Source organism: Melanerpes formicivorus, unplaced genomic scaffold (genome assembly GCF_026170545.1).
Source record: "Melanerpes formicivorus ecotype bairdi unplaced genomic scaffold, bMelFor1.0.p_v2 SCAF_3, whole genome shotgun sequence".
In the NCBI taxonomy this organism is placed as follows: Eukaryota; Metazoa; Chordata; class Aves; order Piciformes; family Picidae; genus Melanerpes; species Melanerpes formicivorus.
Genome location: NW_027142355.1, coordinates 42,199,353 through 42,219,660, shown reverse-complemented (window position 1 = coordinate 42,219,660; position 20,308 = coordinate 42,199,353). Strand labels below are relative to the sequence as shown.

Below are 20,308 nucleotides of genomic sequence, written 5' to 3'. Positions count from 1 at the left end.
CGGGGCTCCCGCGGCGGGGGCGGGGCCGGCGGCCGGGGCGGGGCAGGCTTAGGCCGCCCCTCACCGCCCAACCGTCCCCAGTGCCCCGCCGCCACTTGCCCCTGAACCCTGTTGCCGCCCGGGGTGGGGGCTAGGTAAAGGGGGTTAAACTCTTTCCCTGACTCAAGAGTATTGCCTGTTAGTCCGGCCGTGTGTGCGTGTCGGCGTGACGCCCGCGTCGCCCCGCAGGTAGGAAGCCCGCAGAGAGCCGTTGGCGCCGTTACCGGGCTTCGGCCCCGGCGGCGCGAGCCCCGGGCTGTGCTCCCCCTCAGGGCGCAGGGCGCGCGGGCCGACCGTTAGTGCCCGCCTCGCCCCTCGGGAGCGCGCCCCCTGGCGGCGGGGCGCGGCTCTAGCGGCCACAGCCCCGTTGCCCCTCGTAGAGGGAGGGAGAATGGCCGGGAGGAAATGGCTCCCCCCGCCCCTCCTCCGGGCTTTGAAGGCAGACAGTCCGGCGAACCCGGCCGCCCATCTCCTTGACAACCGCTGAGAGGGATTTTTTTCTTCCCTCTTCAGACTAGAAGAGAACTTTTCTTATGTCTTCCCCTTGCCTTCCCCGTGGCCTCGCCTAACTGCCACAGCTGCCGCTCCAGCTCGCCTCGTCATGGCCAGTCCTGGGGGCTTTGCTTGCCTCTCTCCAGCTAGCCACTCTGGCCAGCCTTCCCCTTGCTCTTCCCTCTCCCAGCCCTGCTGCCCTCGAGGCAGCCGTGGCTCTGCGAGCGACTCGCACGACCTTGCCCCGGGCCCAGCCTGGCTGAGATGCTCTCCCCAGCGCACCCGGGAAGCTGGGGCTGCCCCTGCCGCAAACGTCTCTGTAAGTGCCCCTGTCACCCCCACCCTGCAGGAGAAAGTGGTTTGGTTTAAACCCAAGCGTGAGAAATTTGCCCCCACAAGCAAATGTTGTGACCCTGCAGTCTTCCAGACTGGAATAGCTGGCAGCATCCCTCTGAGTGGCTTTGCGTCCCTCTGAGTGGCTTTGCGTCCCTCTGAGTGGCTTGGCATCCCTCTGAGTGGCTTTGCATCCCTCTGAGTGGCTTTGCATCCCTCTGAGTGGCTTTGCATCCCTCTGAGTGGCTTTGCGTCCCTCTGAGTGGCTTTGCATCCCTGCTGGACCTAGCCCTGGTTTGGAGGTTTTGTTTTTGCACAGAACCCCTCACTGAAAAGATTTGCCACTGTAGGTTGCTGTAACTCCTGGTTCTGCAGCCTCGTGTGACATAGAATCAATCATAGAATGGTTTAGGTTGGAAGGGACCTTGGAGGTCATCTACTCCAACCTCCCTCTCAGCTGAGACTTGGCTGCTCAAGGCCTCATCCAGCCTGACCCTGAACACCTCCAGGAAGGGGCACCCACAGCCACTCTGGGCAACCAATTTCAGAGGCTCACCACCATTGTTCTGAAGAACATCATCTAAGATCCAGTCTAAACCTATTCTCCCTCAGCTTAAAACCATTCCCTCTTGTCCTACTGATAGACACCCTTATGAAAAGTCCCTCTTCAGCTTTCCTGTAGGCTCCCTTCAGGTATTGGAATGCAGCTATGAGGTCCCCCCAGAGTCTTCTCCAGGCTGAACAACAGCAGCTTCCTCAGCCTGTCCTCACAGCAGAGATGCTCTAGTCCTTGGATCATCCTTGTGAGCCTCCTCTGGACTTACTCCAACAGTTCTGTGTTCTTATGATGGGGACACCAGAATTGGGTGCAATATTTGAAGTGGGGTCTCACAAGAGCAGAGTAAAGGGGAAGAATCATCTCCCCTGACCTGCTGGCCACAGTGCTCTTGATGCAGTCTAGGATACGATTTGCCTTCTGGGCTGCGTGAGTGCACTGCCAGCTGATGTTGAGCTTCTCATCAATCAATACCCCCAAGTCTTTATCTGCAGGGCTACTCTCAGGTCACTCTGCACCCAGCCTGTATTTGTGCCTGGGACTGGCCTGACCCAGATGCAGGACCTTGCACTTTGACTTGATGAACCTCATGCAGTTTGCAGTGGTCCACTTATCAAGCTTTCTGGATGGCATCCCCTCCCTCAAGTGAGTCCACTACACCATACAGCTTGGAGCACTCGGTCATGCAGATAATAAATACACCTCTGCTGTAGTCTGACATGTCTCTTTTTGTCAAGTTCCTCCCAAATGCATGTGTGCTTCTGTACAATATGCTTACCAAGAGAGCTGCACCATTATCTTTCAGCCTGAAGAGAAGGGAAGGAAATGTAAGAAATGTTGGGTAGTAAAAATCCACAGTGGTATCTTTCTTCTTCATACAGCAAAATAATTGGTGCATGACACAAAACCTGTTTGCATTCTGCATGTTTGCCCCCATCCTTAATCCTTTAGGGACAGGGCAGTGGTATTATTTTAATTCCAGTCCCCTCTATTCGTGTGATGTACGCTGAGATGCAACTGAGAATCCCGTGCTCCAAACTTGCCGTGGATACACTGAGCGTTTCTGCCGTGTAGGTCCCCAGAGGGCTTACCTGGTACCTTAGAGCTCCATCTAGTGAGTTTTACGGCATCCTGTAGCCATTGTTTATAAGCTCCATGATTACAGCCTCTGGTGGGTGACCTGTACCTTAGCTCCCCGTGTCCATCTCGCTGGGAAGGCTTTTCTTTTCAGATAAAAGATGAAAAAAAGATAACGATATAAAATAAGGCTAAGCGTTTTTACCCTCAAAAAAAAGGCCCAAGCTTCATAGTTGGCCTTGTCATCCCATTTAATGAAACCACACTGCAGTTTATGGCAGGATAAATCACAAGAAGTTTATTTTCCAGACAAGTTTATTTTGCATGAAGGAATTTACTGGAAATGTCTAAAAATGAATGACTGCAACTTTTTAGGAGTCCCAGATTGAAAAAACAAGCTTGCTAAAGCCACAAAATCCTCCAACTACCTTCATGACTCGCTCTTTAGCATGTATTATGTCATATTAACATCTGTGAGGTGACTCTTACAGAAATCACTGCACCTGTGCCCTTTTATCTTCCCCAATTCCATACATTTACAATCTGTACGGTAGTAACACTACCTGTATGGCACTCAGGAAAGGGAGTCACCTTGACCCAAACATCAATATCAAATATCAGTTTAGGAAGGACATCGAGAGACTTGAAGGTGTCCAGAGAAGGGCAACAAGGCTGGGGAGAGGCCTTGAGCACAGCCCTGTGAGGAGAGGCTGAGGGAGCTGGGGTTGTTTAGCCTGGAGAAGAGGAGGCTCAGGGGTGACCTCATTGCTCTCTACAACTGCCTGAAAGGAGGTTGTAGCCAGGAAGGGGTTGGTCTCTTGTCCCAGGCAACCAGCAGCAGAACAAGAGGATACAGTCTCAAGCTGTGCCAGGGGAAGTTTAGGCTGGAGGTGAGGAGAAAGTTCTTCACTGAGAGAGTCATTGGTCATTGGAATTGGCTGCCCAGGGAGGTGGTGGAGTCCCCATCCCTGGAGGTGTTCAAGAGGGGATTGGATGTGGCACTTGGTGCCGTGGTCTAGTCATGAGGTCTGTGGTGACAGGTTGGACTCAATGACCTTTGAGGTCTCTTCCAACCTTGGTGATACTGTGATCACACTATATATAAATGTCCTCATCTGCTCTGAGGGTGGCATGCAACTGAAAGCTAACAATTCTGATCAGATGTACTTCTTCCAGCAAACTCACCTTTGTGTGTGGTTTTATTTATTGGGTTGGGGGAGGAGGGTTGCTTTGTTTATTTTTTAACCCCCAGGTTCCTGAGTGACAGAACATAGGAGGAGATACACCACCACAGTCTTGAGCAAAAGAGGGCCTGAACCTTAAGTCAGAATCATCACATAAAATAAGGAATATGATCTACAGTACCAGGCTGAATATTTCCAGGAGGGTCTTTTCAGCAGTTTTCCTTGCTAGGGGAGAAGGGATCCTTGTGGACGTTCAGCTTTTCCACTTGTAGTTATGCTTCTGTGCTTGTTTTGATTGTCTAACATCATCCCTATGTCAATTGTACAGATGCTTACATGAAAAATTTAGTATTAGAAGTAATGACCAAGCAGCTTCTTCCAAGCAGAAGCTTCTCCTTAGTGGAAACTAAGAGCCAAATTTGTGACTATAAATCTGCTTTGTATAACTGCAAGGCAAGCAAGAGCTACCTACATTGAGGGTAGAGAGGGCCAAACCTGAAACTACCACCTGTGTTTAAGCTCTCTGTCAAATGTACCTGAGCTCTGCCTGAAAACCTTTGGGCAGTCTGTGGTGACACCTTGCACATGAATGGATTGTGTGAGGTTCTGATGTTCTTTCATGCCAATGTCTTTAAAGCTTTTGGGCAATGTTCTTATGAAACAGTAATAAGAGATCTGTTTTATTAGGACCCATCACATTACAGAGCAGAAGGACCATGGACACCTGCATACTGGGAAGGCCAAGGGCATAAATAAAGGAGTGGCTGCAGAGCAGTTGCTTTGCCTCCAGAACATCTTCTACCACAGGTATGCACCATTCCAAAACATACTCTTAGAAAACAGAAGATATTCAGAATTTGTGGTTTCCCAGTTTGCTGTGTATGGACACATATATACTGGGGCCAGTACTGCCACAGGAGGCAATGCATGAAGGGTACATCTCAAACAGGGCGCTTCATGTCTAAGAAGCTGGATAATGCAGGTCAGGAAGTTTTACCTAGGAGGCTGGTCACAGCAGTCACCCTCAAAATGAATGAGAGCTGCAAGAGGAATTGCACAGAAGGTTGCATGCACCACCTGCTATAAGGTTATATCAGGGGGAAGAGGACCTGTGAAGAAGTCCTTGTGGAAGGACCTGTGAAAACATGCAGCGGAGAAGAATATCTTTCTTAAACTCTTTGCCAACTCTGTTTTAGAGGGGTAGAGGCAGTCATGTGCCTTAGTTTTCACAAAAAGAGGGGCAGTGATATTCTGAAATGGTTTGGTTTTAAGAAGTAAAGGCATAAGGGAGCCAGAAGGCAAACAGCAAAGCAAAAAACCGTAAGTTTTCTGTCCCAGTACATGTTACAGAAAAAGAGGAAGGCTGGTGAGAGCACCCACCTGCTTAAACAAAACCATCCCAGCTGGCTGAAGCTAAGCCACAGTGTATTTACCTGGACTTTGCAGGAAGATGTAGGAAATGCTAAAATACCAGCATCAGATCCTATCCTGACTACACAGGGGATGAAGTGAGCAGGATCCCATTACTCATTGTCCGTGCACTAACTTTAGACCAGAGTAGGATCAACATTTTAACTTCATGTCTCCCCCACAGAAGCCTTCAAAACAGTGACTTTCTGTGAGTAGAAAGTCACTGGGCCCCTTGGTTTAAGAAGGACATCAAGACACTTGAAGGTGTCCAGAGAAGGGCAACAAGGCTGGGGAGAGGCCTTGAGCACAGCCCTGTGAGGAGAGGCTGAGGGAGCTGGGGTTGTTTAGCCTGGAGAAGAGGAGGCCCAGGGGAGACCTCATTGCCCTCTACAACTACCTGAAGGCAGATTGTAGCCAGGAAGGGGTTGCTCTCTTCTCCCAGGCAACCAGCAGCAGAACAAGAGGACACAGTCTCAAGCTGTGCCAGGGGAAGTTTAGGCTGGAGGTGAGGAGAAAGTTCTTCACTGAGAGAGTCATTGGTCATTGGAATTGGCTGCCCAGGGAGGTGGTGGAGTCCCCATCCCTGGAGGTGTTCAAGAGGGGATTGGATGACTTGGTGCCATGGTCTAGTCAAGAAGTCTGCGGTGACAGGTTGGACTGGATGATCTTTGAGGTCTCTTCCAACCTTGGTGATACTGTGGTACTGTATCCCCTTGATTGGTTAGCTGCAATCCTTACTGCACATGACCCACAGTGCATAGGCCCACTGCCATATGAACTTCAGTAACCAGTATGTTGCTAAAGAGACCTGTTAGATCAATACCTGACTTTCTTAAGTAAGACTGGCGAAACCAATGTCCACTTTAATCCTAGACAACTGGCCAACCTGAGCTGGCCGAGTAGGTTTTTAGTAGGTGCCTGTATGGAAATATAAACACATGCAATTATTTGTATTGTAATTAAATACATTTCATTAAATACATTGCAACAGATAAGCTCTGACCACTTCCCTATAAACAGAATGGTGCTTCTGAACAAAGAAGTATTTGAAGCTGGGAGATTCTTTTCCTCAATGTTTTTTGAGAGAGAGGGAAAAAATAAACTGTCTTATGATCTCTGAGGTCTTTTCCAACCTTATTGATTCTATGATTCTATGTCACAACAGGATCTTTAAAATCCTTCAACTGTTAAGAAAAGTGAGCAGATTTTTGTAATGGAAGGACAAGCTGTGTTCCTCACCTTTTCAGATCTTCAGACACTTTAACTGTTGACACTGAGCACTGCTGTGAGCACTACTGAGGGAAGGTGAGCCCAAGGAGATGAAAAAACCACCCCAAAGGTTAGACATGAGAACACAGCTGTGTGCTAAGGGCTTTACTGGGCACAGTACAAGTAAAATTCACTTCCCATCGAACTATGCAGCAATATGCAAGGAGCATGTTCTGAGTAGAGACACTCTGCACAGGACAAACACACCGGACAAACCCTGTGAAGCTGAATCATTATGGTCTGGCAGAAACCTCCAACAGGGAAGATACTGCAGAGAATGCCCAAGCTCAGATCTTTGCATCAGGCTTCTACAGCACCAACAGATCACAGAATCATAGAACAGTTGAGGTCAGAAAGGACCTCCAAAGGTCATCTAATCCAAAACTCCTGCAGTGTGCAGGGACATCCTCTGCTAGATCAGGTTGCCCAGCACCCATTCAGCCTGACCTTGAATATCTCCAAGGGTGGGGCCTCAGTTACCTCCCTGGGCAGCCTTTTCCAGTGTTCCACTACTCTTATGGTAAAGAACTTCCTCCTGATGTCCAACCTAAATCTACTCTTCTCTAATTTAAAACCATCACCCCTCATCCTATCACTGCAGGCCTTTGTAGACAGTCTCTCTCCATGCTTTTTGTGGGCTGCCATCAGGTACTGGAAAGTCATTACTAGGTCTCCCCAGAGCCTTCTCTTCTCCAAGCTGAACAAGCCCAACTCCCCCATCCTGACTTCCTAGGAGAAGTGCTCCTTCTTAAAACCAGCATGTCTATATACCCATGGTTGCTAATATTTGCAGTTCTTCTAACCTGAGTTTGCAGAAAGTTTATCAAACTGAGAGGTCAGCAAATCTTCATTCCTTCTAGCAGATTTCCCCCAACCCCCAGCAGTACATTTCAGAGTATTATTCTGAGTGCAGGCACAATTCCAGTTGCTGCCAGGTTGCTCATGGCTCACAGGCCGTGCTCATACAGACACCAACCCCTTTTGCCCATACTACCATGAAGGACTTTAGCAGTGCCTCCCTCCCTAGCACAGGGACTAAATATCCCTCCTCGAATCCCTCATACTTGAAACTTGCCACTTCTCTACAGTAAAATGCTTGTTTTACACTACCAGTAATCCTCTTTAAAGGAGCCAGGAATCAGAGTAGCCTGGTAGTCCACCTCATCCTTAAAAGAACAGCCTGCTCAGTTACGCACTTGCAGAGGCTTTTAAAATACATCATCCCATCCAAATATAGAGCAACAACTCCAGAACCATTTGGAAAACCAAATTATCATTTTCTGCTAAATGAGTTGTTCTCCCTAAGGGCTCTCCAGAGGAGCCAATGCTTTTATGCACTAAACTACCTATGACATAGCTGAAGCTCAGACTAACTCAATTTCTGACAGGCAGCTGCAGTTTCAGGTGGTGTGAAATGACAAATAAAATAGACACTTATCAAATAGAATTAAGTGCAGGATCCTCAGGAGGCCTTGATGTAGAAAGGGTAAAATTCCACTCACCTTAATCCTGCATATTATCCTGTTCAAGTGAGTGGGCATAGATGTGTGAACAAAGACAGCAGGATTTGGTATCATATGCTTATTGCAGGAAATGCACTGGGTAGATCCATTAAAAATATTGCAGTCTATCACTATTATGTCATTAGAGATGGACTGGATTATCACAAGTGTACTAAATTAGAGTGAAATCTTATGGAAGAGAACAGGATGGTGAGACTGGTTCATAAGAAAGTTCATAAAAATCAGGAAAGATGCCTATCATCACTAAGTGAAAACATAGGAACTGGAAGCTGCTGATTACTTGAGAACTCCCAGTCAAATTCTCATTGCACTTCAACTGATCATGCTTTAATTACACATCTCAAAGAGTTTGGAATAAATTTCAGTCAAATGCCCACAGTGGATTTAGAGAAAAGCAATATCAATCCTTGTCCTACCAATTTCCAAGTGGAAGTAAAGAATCCTTGGACACCAAAAAGGTCATATTAGGTATATGTAGCTATCTGCTGGATCAAGATTGCAGAAAGCTCATGCAAGATCTTGTTCAGAACCTAATTTAAACACAGAATCTCAGGTTTCTCTCTTTATACCTAGAAAGAAGCAGCTTGATCTAAATGTGTTTCTTGACCTGACAATGAACAAGGTAATATCTACCTCCTACAGCTTTCTGTGTCTTCAGATAGTATCACTAAGGCTGGAAAAGTGTGTGATTCAACATGCAAACAGGCTCTCAATTCTCATCTGCTGTTTACCTGTCCATCCATCTCAGATACTGGCTTTATTCAGCCTCCAGTTCTGCCCTCAGGTTTGCAGCAAGGGTGTGCAAACTCTACCAGACCTAAATGGCAGCATGAAGCAATACTGCAGAGTGCAGAACAGCAGTGTTATCCCTGTGAGATGCTTGTGCATGTCCTCCTTCAAACAGAGTTACCTGCCCATCACTTTTTGTTTCACCTGAAAGCCAGCCTGGGACTGCATCTATTGTGTTGGGAAGAACCTCTAACAGGAACTTTCTCTATAAGTACTAAAGTTACATAAATATTTTCACCCAAGAAATGGGCAGGATACAGCTCAAGGTTGCCTCTTATGCCAAGCTACAGGAACTGCAGAAATTTCCAGTTTGCAAGATTCAAAATTCCCAATAGTGAGGTCATTATTGTACAACTCTCTTTTGCACAGAGATGTGGATCAGTCTTGAAATAGGCCTCATAACACAGACAAGGATGTGGATCAGTCATGAAATAGGCCTCATAACACAGACAAGGATGTGGATCAGTCATGAAATAGGCCTCATAACACAGACAAGGATGTGGATCAGTCATGAAATAGGCCTCATAACACAGACAAGGATGTGGATCAGTCATGAAATAGGCCTCATAACACAGACAAGGATGTGGATCAGTCATGAAATAGGCCTCATAACACAGACAAGGATGTGGATCAGTCATGAAATAGGCCTCATAACACAGACAAGGATGTGGATCAGTCATGAAATAGGCCTCATAACACAGACAAGGATGTGGATCAGTCATGAAATAGGCCTCATAACACAGACAAGGAGAGTATTTTTTTCCCCGAGTAAAAATAAGGGAAAGAATATCCAGAGAGGGTAAATGACTTTGAGGTTTGCATGGGAAGTTTGGAAACCCAGAAACAGTCAGAGTTGGGACTTGAGAGGATTTCAGGTGTCCCCTGAGTAGAGACTCAGAGTGGCTTGACCCAGCTAATGCAAGCTCCATGCATGTTTGAAATTGGGCCACTCAAGAGGGTCCCAAACTAGGCAACTAGGCTACTGATGCCCTCGGCAAAACGTAGTCCGTATCCCTGACTCCTGCTCTTTAGTACTGCAAAACGCAGTGTGCTGTCCAACCAAGAAACACTGTGAGGTAGTTACAGACTCTACCTTATCTGTAGTCACTCAGAAACTAAAGCTCCATGTTCATTAAGTGCTGCTTTGTTTTCTAGTTTGTTCAATGGAGCTTAAGTATGTTATTTTTAGAGTAGAAATTCAGGGTGAGGCCTGGGGTTTGTAGGTAGTTATGTACCTTTCACTAAAAACATAACAAATAAAAATCAGATGATAGTTTACAGACAAAGACAGACATTACAGTTTACTCTAGTTTTCACTACAAGTAAGCCAGCAAATCTCTCATGCTGGTGCTATAGCAATAATCGTGCCAGTAGGGTTGTTTCATGTCACCAGAGCCAGAGTCCAACACGCCACAAATTAGCTCAAGCAGCAAACACAATTAAACAAAGAGAAGCAATGTGAAAGGAAATTAATACCAATAAACCCGGGAAGGTTTCTATTTCTGTGCTGGATTGGGATGCAAGCTTGACGTACACAGGCAATCTTAGATTGAGTGACAGCTTGTTTTCCCCCTGTTATTGTCCCTCCTCTCTCTTAAAAAAACCCCAACAAAACACACCAAAACCCCCAAACCAACAACAAACACACAAACAACGTTTAAAAGCAGATATTGCAGACAAAGATATCATGAGGGAGAGCACATTTTGGTTCTAAGGACACCAGTTTTAGGCCAGGGGAAGAAAACCAGGGCTCATACCAATGAAAAGCTTTAGAGAAGAAAGGCAAATCAATTAAAAATACTAGAGGGCAGACCTTGTTTAGAAAGAGAAGAGACTTTAGCAAGTTTGAAATAGCTGTGTTCCACAAAGTCCCTAATGGCAGACGTAGAATAAGTTGCAGTCACGCTTGCGAATATTCCCAGGAAAATAAGGCATCAGACAGAGCACGGATAACAGAGAGCTGTGCTTTCTCAGCCTGGGCAAACAAGCCCACGTGACTGGCTGTTTGGTGAAGCCTTTGCAAAGAAAAGCAACGTATAAAATGTAAGGTGTTGTTCTGGAGACACCTAAGCCTTCAAACTCAGCTGCTGAATTATTACTCTCATTGATCTGACATGGCACTATTTTTCACACCACACCACCCATTAGTTTTCAGTCCAGCCCAGGCACTGCAAAGACAATAGTCATAAAAAGGTTGGCAATTTGGGACCTAGAAAAAGATATGCCCGTTTTGTCAACTTACTAGGAGTAAGAACCCAAACTGCTATTGCTGAATGTATCCTTTGACTGTAACTATAATTTAAAGGCATTGTCTGATGTAATTTCTCCTTTTTTCACACAGTGATTCCAGGCCAATTATTTATCCCCCACTTCCTCCCCCCGCAGCAGTAGTGTTTTGAAGTCAGCCAATGAAACATGTTTTATTTAAGGACTATATTCCTACAGCAATGGCTTCTTCGGAGACCTAAAGGTTGCAGAGCACTTCATTAGTTCCACATAATGAAAGAATGGTGCAATTGAAGGAGGTCTCTAAGGGAGAATGGTGTGAAAATTAGAGACCTGTCTGCTCACTTGCGGGGGGAAAAAAAATTAAAAAGAGAAAAAGGGAATAAAAACCAAAAAAAAACCCAAAAAAAAAGGAAAAGGGGAAAAAAGAGAAAAAGGGGAAAGGAGAAAGGAAGGAAAATTTGTGGATTTTCTACATAAAGCACACCGTCACCATTCAGCCCCTGGAGAAAGGGTGCCTACTCAATCCTCTTACTGCTGACAATATAATAAAACCAGAGGAACTTTTTTGAAGTAGATCTGCACATTCCACATTTGGATTGAGGGGCAATGGACTGTTTAAATTGCTATTTACATTTCCAGCTGTTTTACCAGTGATTTGCCCAACTTAATAGCTCTTTAAGCTTTTAAACAAGAAAATAGCTATTCTCACGACTCAAAGAAGAAACCATGGTTATTTCAGACTGCCTCTATTGTAAAAGGCTTAGACCTCTCTGTCTTTATAGATGCCCTTCTCTTTATAGTACTTCCCTTTTCCATCTCCTCCTACTTTCTAAATCTTCTGCTATTTTTTAGTTCACTTTTTTCACTATGTACTTTGTGCACCAAAATGCATCTTTCTTGATACTACTGATTCAGGGAGAATGTTTGCAGGCAGCCACCAAGATTCCCAAGAGACACTTAAATTATCTAGAAAATGAGCTCTGTGTGTATAAACGGCTGCTAGGTACCGGGGAGTTAGCTAGTGTTAAACAAATGCTCACAAACTGTTGGAAAGTGTCTAGTTTTTGATCCACTTTCCTTTCTGGATGTGTAAAAAAATCCAACCCACCACCACCACCAAAACCCAAACCACAAAACCTAGCAGTGTGCACAGGCATAACATAAACTGTGTTTTCTGCTTATTTTTCAGGCCAAGTGGAAGAGGAGGGCAAGGGGGCAGCCCACAGATAAGAATGAGGCTAAGATGAAAGGTTAAAAAGAGGAGGCGAGAGTTAGTTCATAGTGTCTCTACAAACCACTGCAATGATTTTGTTATAATTTGAAGCCATTAGCTTGTTTAACTTGGTGCTAATAAACTGTAAAATCATGAAGAAGAAATTCAAAACCAAACCCCACCTCCTGGCTTCCCCTTGATCAAAGCTTCAATGTTTGCCTTTCATTAACTCTAAATGTCCCCTGTGTTTACAGATGATTGCAACACTAGTCAGACAGTGAGGCAAACAATCAAATCCAAACCTTGCTGAAAACGGCAGTAGCAACTCTGACTGAAATTGCTAAAATTAGTGCACTTAACTACAGAAAGTTATAGTAGTGGTTGGGGAAATGTAAGTTCTTTTCAGCTTGTACCCAAACTGAAGTACTTTGTGAGAAAGGATTTGCAAATAGTACAACGTTAAACGTCAGTGATCTTGTTTTAAGGATCGTATTGAAAAGTCACTATATCCTAAGCTAAAATTCCCAGGTTTTGTGAGGCTTGTAAAATGTGGTTGATGATCCCCAAACTGCCATATTGGCTGCTCATGAGCACATGTTTGTCCTGATCTCATGCACTGGCATGTCTCTGACAACACAGCAGTTTCACCAGGCAGGACAGCACCAAGAATCAAGGTGTATTTGAATTAGTGTGGTTATAAGAAATGTCATGATTGTAGTATCCTTTCCTTTCAAGAGCTGAGGGAAAACCCTTGCACAGCTGAGTTACTGAAAGGTGACAAAGTTGTAGAGAAAGCAGGTTTAAGGGTAAATCAGGTGTTATCTTTCCCTTCAAATTAACAAACAGACAAAAGATTATCAAACAGCACAAAAATAAAGACCCAGTAAGAGGCAGAAAGACCCCACTAACATTCCAAGTGCAGCTACACTCTATTGACTTGGAGAATCCAGAGAAATTGCATTGACTTCCAGTATTCTCCAGGAGGGTTGAAAAAGAGTGGAATTTAGCAGATCTGTTTTTCTGAAAAACTATTTCCTTAGATTTTGAAAGCTCTGACACAGCCCTGCTCTTAATGCTAAAATGAAAACAAATATACATGGTGGGGTGGGGAGAAGGTTTTGTTACATGTAATGTGACAAACGCAGCCCTGCTCAGGAGTGCTGCTGAAAACCGAGCACTCTGCCTGTATACATAGTATAAGAAAACAGGCAAATACTGAAAGAGTGGCTCTTTAGAGCAGGCAGTCATCTCTTGGCACCCAATTCTAAGAAACCTGATGCTTTCCCATTCTATAGAAGACACATTTTTGGTTATACACGAAATAACTTGTTTCTACCATGTTCCCGTTACCATTGTGCAGCAGTGAGAAGAGGAAGACTGCAAATCAGATCACGTTCTGTGCCGAGGAGCTGCTCTATCAATGCATGTGCGCCAGGTGTATTCCCCCAGCCTTGGCTTCAATTGCTAAAAATGGCACTGAGATCCATCTTTGTGGAAGTTCCCAACCAAAGAAGAAAAAAGCTACGGTGTACAGAGTGGGGGAAAAACCTTAACTTATGGCCTATGGTCTGTGCACAATAGACTAGCCACAGGAAGTCACACTCGCAGCAAAAACAAATCTTTGAAAGTGAAACTTTCCAGCACAGCCCAAGATTAACAACAGATGCACTCATAGGAGCAGCTCCACTAAAAACAATTATTTACAATAATGAAAATGAGCTCAAACACAGCTGCAGGATCAGAAACCGTTCCGGAGCTCCAGGAGCCCTGTGGCAGCAAACGCGTTTGTGTTAAATCACAGTGGCTACTTTGCCACAATAGAAGCATAATAAAAAGCCAGTGACTCAACCCAAGGGCTCTGCAGCACATGAACAGTTGCACATTTAGTGCAGCATTGAGCTGCCACAGCCACCAGAGCTCAGTAATGCCCCCTGGCAAATCTTGTTAGGCTTCTTCCTGCTCCATTAAAACCACTGGAGGTTAGGAAAGAAAGATCAGATTTATTTTGTGTTGCCTGAGGATCTGTTGCTGTACATCCCCAGGCAGAGGTTTTCTGCTTACCTATTTACTCACACAGGGAAGATTCAGGCCAGGGATTATTGTTTCTCTAAGAGCCTGCAAAATACAGATGGCTCTGGGTGCCAACAAGGTTGGAATTAATCTGACACAAGCATGTTGTTAATGTGGATTAACGGCACATTTTAGATGCCTGAGAGGCACACAGAGCAGCTCTGAAAGCAAGTACAAGACTGAGAGGTTACCTTCACCTCTGATCCTTCAATTTCATAATCTCCTTTCATCGCTAAAAAAGTACTCCCAAGGACAGCCAGGGCACAGTACATTCTACATGCTTCTCCCAGCAGGGCTGCTTCACAACCTCTTGCAGACAGCCTGCCTAAGCATTTCTAGCTGGGTCTCAACTCCAGGGGGTGGTTGGGGCCACTTACCTTCCCAGGCTTCTGCAGACCCCTCCTGGTGTGTCTGGGTTTACACACCTACAGCCTCTGTCAGAGTGCCTGAAAGTGACTGGTTTGGGGGGTGGAGGCCATTGTGCCTACACAGACTAAACAGAAACAGCAGCAGAGGTGAAGGCTGCAAGAAACTTCTAATGTTTTAATGTACATATTCCTATCTTGGAATGCTTTGGTACTGTCTTCTCCAAATGATGTTTTGAACACAGAGATTTGCAACTCCACAAATGGTGTTGCAAGCAGAAAAGTTTAGAAACAAAGGGGTTAGTCTAATCTTTATCAAAGGTTGCTGCATGTCAAGGCCTTTTGGGTATTGGGAGATAGTTTGGAGATGCGGGATTGTTGGGCAGGATGCACTCAGCTGAGCCATGTTCTCTCCTTACAGGAGATGCTCTGAGGTCTAAGCAGCTGAGGAAACTGCTTCCCCTGAGTGCTGCAGAGGACTCTCAGTATAACCCTCTGCCACTGTGAGTTTTACTGGGTCTCTAGGCATGGCCAATTTCCAGTGCTTCAGAGGAGCTAAGCAAACACTAACCCAGAGTATGTCTGGCTAATTGTATAGTGGGAGGAAAAGAAAAAACTCTTTCTTGACCCCAGTGGTTACCCAGCTAAACCCCTGAAGCACAGGCTTTCATTAAAACCATTCTCTCTATGCAAATGATGATCATGCTGAGGACTTGCTCTGCCTGTTACATACGAAGGAAAAAGCTGAATGAATGATACATTCGGGACGGATTCCTTGGCCAGAAGGGAGCATTCATGCCAGAGTCAGTTTGAAAGAATACCTTTTAGAAAGATATCCTAACTGCCTCTTAAGGACTCCAAGCGGTCAGTCATGCTGCCCTCTTCCTCTGCTGCAGTGTTCAGTTACCCTCACCGCTGTGATACTATCTGAAATAAATGTAACATTTCTCTAGCCTGAACTATTCCCTCTCACATCTGTTTCTGAAAGCCTGAAAAGAAACAATCAACTGCTTGGGTACATTGCTCTGCTAATATGCCTGCTGAAGGCAGTTTTAGAAAGAGTTCTGCCAGCCCTGAATTGCTCTATTTCAGACATTGGTGAGATTCAGAAGGTGTCAGGGGAATTCTCTCTCCATTCTCCATGGGGACGAGGCAAAAGCATGTTGGTGCTTCCTTTTTTTGTTTGTTCGTGGTTTGTTTCATTTTGGTTTGGTTTTGTTGGTTGGGTTGGTTTTCTGGTGTGTCTTTGTTTTTGGGGGTGGGGTGGGGTGTGTTTGTTGTTGTTTTCCCCTTGGATGGGAAAGCCAGACATATCAGAAGCAAAGGAGCAAAATAGTCACTGACTCCGGTGTACAAGCTATGGCACAGAACTTAGCTGCAAGGCAAATTCTTTTATCCTTACTTATGCCTCTGTCTGTCCCAGAATACATCCTGGCCAGGCACAAAAAGACTACTTGATCTCAACCTACCCTAGGAGACCCTAGGACAAATGACAAGCAGGGAGGGAAGAAACAATTAGTGCAATAGTAAGTGGGATCTAAGACAGCAGGATGTTTCACACAGCTATTGCCACTGTGATGGCTTAGAGCCCTGAGCACTAGAAAGGCACAGTCATTAATCTATTTGTAATGGATAAAACGTGGGTTCTTGCCAGCTGGAGATATTGCAACCAAGCACAGCAAAGGCCATCTTAGTCTGTGTCTTCTTGTTGCAGAAACATCCAAGGCAATAGAGAAGAGCAGTCACATCATCAGGCATTGTAGGAAAACAGTTCCTCAGCAGCTCTGGGATGTGCTCGATCAATAGTTGGAAAATACTGTTTGGCTGAGCATTGAATAGTAGCAGGTGCACCTACGATGCAGCTATTAAAGAGCCTCTTCCTCCAATCAATTCCTTATATGGATACTTCTTAGCTTACAGATGTACCAGTTTTCAAAGGCTCTGTCATGTGAGACTCCACTTGTCTAGCTGGTGCCCCCACCACAGCACTCACACAAACAAGTGCGTACCTGCGTTAGGTTAAGCGCTGTGCTTCTGGCAAAACGTGCTTCACTTGGCTGGCAGATGCGAGGAGGCAGCTTCCTGGCTGTGCCTGGTGCTCTTCCCCACGCGTCTGCCTCTGCCATTTGCTCACTCAGACAGAACAGGTACAATTTGTGCTGTTTGCGCAGTCACTCCACGCCTGCTGCCCTCCTAGGTACAACTCCTTTCAGCTGTAACTAACAGCCCCATAGCTAACAGAAAATCCAGTGGAAAATGTTTCTATGCCTGCTTCCTTGCTCATGTGTTGAAGTCAGTCTAAGCACAGCACACACAACCTTTTTAGTCCCTAAGGGCAGAAATGTAGCAAAACTAATGTTTGTTCCTTGACATTAGTCCACCCAGTATTACTTGGATACAGTATTACTGTGGAAGGTGCTATGCTGAGAGTTCAAAATGCAGGCAGACATAACAATTGCCTCCTCTCATTCTTTTTAGGAGGCCGAGAGATAGAAAGCGTAGCTGAACAAAGATACCAGGCAAAGTGAAGGCTTCATTCTTATTATGGATCACGCTGAGGAGTTGCCATGGGTTGTGTTGAATCTGCTTAAGTGTACTCAATACCATGATGTCATCGTGTCAGCTTCAAAACAAAAGTGCTGGGTGCTGGGGCTTGAAGTTCAGATTGTAACAGGAGAGGCTTCCTGTTCCCAGTTGTTGTTTCCAGTTTCCAGGTTTGGGTTGTTGGTCTTTTCCCCTGTGCTGGCTGCTGTGTGCTTGGGGGGAGAACCATTTCATTGCTGGCTTTTGCTGCTGCTTCTGCTTGTGCTGTGTTTTTCTGCAAGTAGGCTAAGGTGATTGTGCATTGTATCAGGTCATAAAATTCCATATCTCAACCCAGAGGTTTCTTTTGTGATACTTTCCCTCTCATCTGTGTCAGGGAAGGGAGGCTCATGAGAGTGGGCTGTGTTCACCTTGGACAACAGTATCATTCCGAGCTGTTTTCCTGAGTTTCCTTTTAAGAGCATTAACGTCAGTCACTGAAGATACAAAACATATCTTCCTAAACAGCCTAGCTTGCCTTCCAATGCTCTGTGCCTTACCATACCTTGTGCCTGCATGTGAAAGTCTTTCACAGTTTGATTCCCAGACTGTAAGTTCCAACTCTGTGTAAATAGGTAAAAATACTCACAATCAGATCCCTGGCACATCCTGTGATGTGAATGCAAATATATCCAGGGCTCTGGTACTCTGCAAGGACAAATCTTACATTTGCTGCATTCAAAGACCCTCAGAGGCCAGGTTTACAAACTACTCCAGTAGCTACACAGAAGGGAAGAAGCAAGACAAGGTAGGAGGTGAAGGTACAGCTCTGTCAGGCTGAGAACCAGAAGGGATGTCAGAGCTTGTGTAGCACATCTGCATCCTGACATGTTTGTGCTGTGATTTTCCAGATCAATTGGCAGCAACGTTTGCTCTTTGCTAGAATCTATCTTAGCAGGCTTACTGCAGCACATTTCCAAGGCACAACAGCTTCTTGGGGCCTGGGGATTAACATTTTGGCAGGAAGTCCCTTTATGCTGTTTGTTAGCGCTTCTGTTCCGAGGCTGGTATTTGTGCATAGTATACACGGCATTGAGACTGCATTTCTCATCACCAGTGTGTCTTCTGGTGGGAAGTTAACATATGCTATTACTCAGCAAAGGACAACATTTCATTGTAGTTCCCTTATTTAAAACAATAACTGTCTTCTGCACAGAAAACTAATAGGCCCTGTCCCCAGATGGTGTAAATTAGCGCGGCACCACTAATATCTGATTTATAACAACTGAAGATCCAGCCTTCCCCACACACCACATGATTAAACATACACTTTACTAGCCTGGAAATGTCTTGAGGGCCATGTAATTGTGTGGTAATGAACTAAGCTTTTAATTAAGTTCTCATTTTGAATTAGAATCAATAAGTCAATAAATAGCCTTACCTTGATTTGGATGATAAATATGCACAGCTGAGGCTGCACTCTGCATCCTCCCTAATTTTCAGGCTTTCCTTTCTCCTCCATATGTCAGAATCTAATGAAGGAGCTCTGAAGTACGCTCCTAATACATTATTGTCACACATGGCAATAATGTCAGTAGCGTTAAGAAACTGCCAGGTTTCCATCAGCAATCCTATTACCAAGGTTTTCTTGCATGTGTGTTTCACATTGCAGTGGCAAAGTTGGTTTTGCAAGGAACTGGCAGCCCCAGTGTGAGTTTTGTCAATATAAATAAACAAGAAAAAGGGATTTGATTCAACCTGTCAGTTCTTAGTTTAAAGTCTAATTACACAGGTCTTCTTGTGACAGAATATTGAATAACAACATGAATATCAATACTGCTTCTCTGTTCACTTCTGTATATTTTGAATACCTGGTCTCAAGATGCAAAATAAACTCAGTCTATGTGAACAGCAGACCTGAGGCAGACCTTAGGTTTGCCACTGTCCTGTATGACCCTTCCTTCAGCTCTGTAGTTTTGAGTTCACTCACAAAAAGAACATACTATCAGGTATCAAAGTATTTTGGGATCAATCTAAGAGGTACTAAATAGGTAATCTAAATAAGCTCCAGAAAGGAAGCATCCAAAATATCTGAAGTTTTCTGCTTATCCCAAAATTTTGTACTAATGACACATTTAAGACCTAGAGTTCATGCAAAATCTTTAGAACTGTTACTGTGGCATTGTTTAAAAGTTGCCTGTCACCCATAGCAATACACCTTTGAGAAATTTTACATTCACCTAACACCAGTCTTGCAATCTGCCCCAGCTTACTGTACTTATCAAGCTTGTCAGACACTAAATTCCATCACTAAGAGTTTGACACCAGCCACAGAAATTATATGACTCTGTACCTCACTCCACCTTGAAATCTGATTTTATAGCACTTACTGGGCTCTCTCTATTACTGAGCCAAGGTAAATCGGGCAAAGAGAAATATGTGTATAAAATAAGCATGAGTATCAGCCAGGTCTGCCATTAAACAGAGCTCAAAACAGCTAAAATGTAAGTAGTTAAAGCCTAAGGAAACTTTTGATGTGGAAAGCAATACAAGAAGTATAAAGTCTGAGAATTCTTTAACCTCCACAGCTGTGGCCTTGAGTACAGTTCCTCTGCAGAGATTTCTTTCCCTGGAAGGGATGAATGGAGGAAAAAGTGGTGCTGAATGATTATTCTGTTTGCAAGAAAGAAAATCTGACTTCCAAATGAATAGCAGCTCAGAGAGGCTAGAGCACCAAGAGGTGGACAGTAGGAATTTGTCTCTGTCAACTTCAGTCCAAGACAGAAAAATATGACAACCACAAAAATGCTTTATGAGGGCACTTGAACAAACACTTTGGAAGTCCGTGGGGAATAATACATGGTTTCAAATTTTTGTAGACTTCAGCAAAGTCCTTGCTGGGTCTTTAATCTGTTCAACGGACTGGCCATACACTTTGAAAACGTTTCAGTCTGCTGTGGAAAGAGAGAAAACTGGAAGGCGAATTTGACAGTTGCTAAGAATCTACCCAGTAGCATTTTTTTTTAAAGGGAAAAAAAAAAAAAGGGGGGGTGGGGTGGGTGTAAAAAAGCCTATTTAATTTGTAAGACAATCTGCTGTGATTCCAATATCCAATTTTTTCACCAGAGAACAATGTCTCTGCTGAGGCTCACTAGACAAGATGGAACTCATAAAATGGGAAATATGAGTACACACAGTGCCTAATAAAAGCGCAAGGATTTATGTAAGGGCATGCA

The 20,308-nt window shown here is 44.7% G+C and overlaps 1 protein-coding gene and 1 long non-coding RNA gene across 4 annotated transcripts in view; one reads left to right on the top strand and one right to left on the bottom strand.

Annotated features, from left to right (window-relative positions):
* The window catches only part of SCUBE1 (signal peptide, CUB domain and EGF like domain containing 1), a 226,197-nt gene that overhangs the window by 202,063 nt on the left and 3,826 nt on the right, over positions 1-20,308 (bottom strand). For 2 of the 3 annotated variants that reach the window (XM_068170772.1, XM_068170778.1), the window contains exon 3: positions 2,512-2,643. The exons of the other annotated variant lie outside the window; for it this stretch is intronic. In XM_068170772.1, coding sequence (XP_068026873.1) covers positions 2,512-2,643 — 132 coding nt within the window. The remainder of the gene's footprint in view (positions 1-2,511; positions 2,644-20,308) is intronic. 3 annotated transcript variants of the gene reach the window in all.
* On the top strand, positions 96-12,529 carry LOC137460458 (uncharacterized). Its single transcript, XR_010992864.1, has 3 exons — positions 96-228; positions 4,369-4,488; positions 12,091-12,529. It is a non-coding gene; the product is annotated as an uncharacterized lncRNA (long non-coding RNA).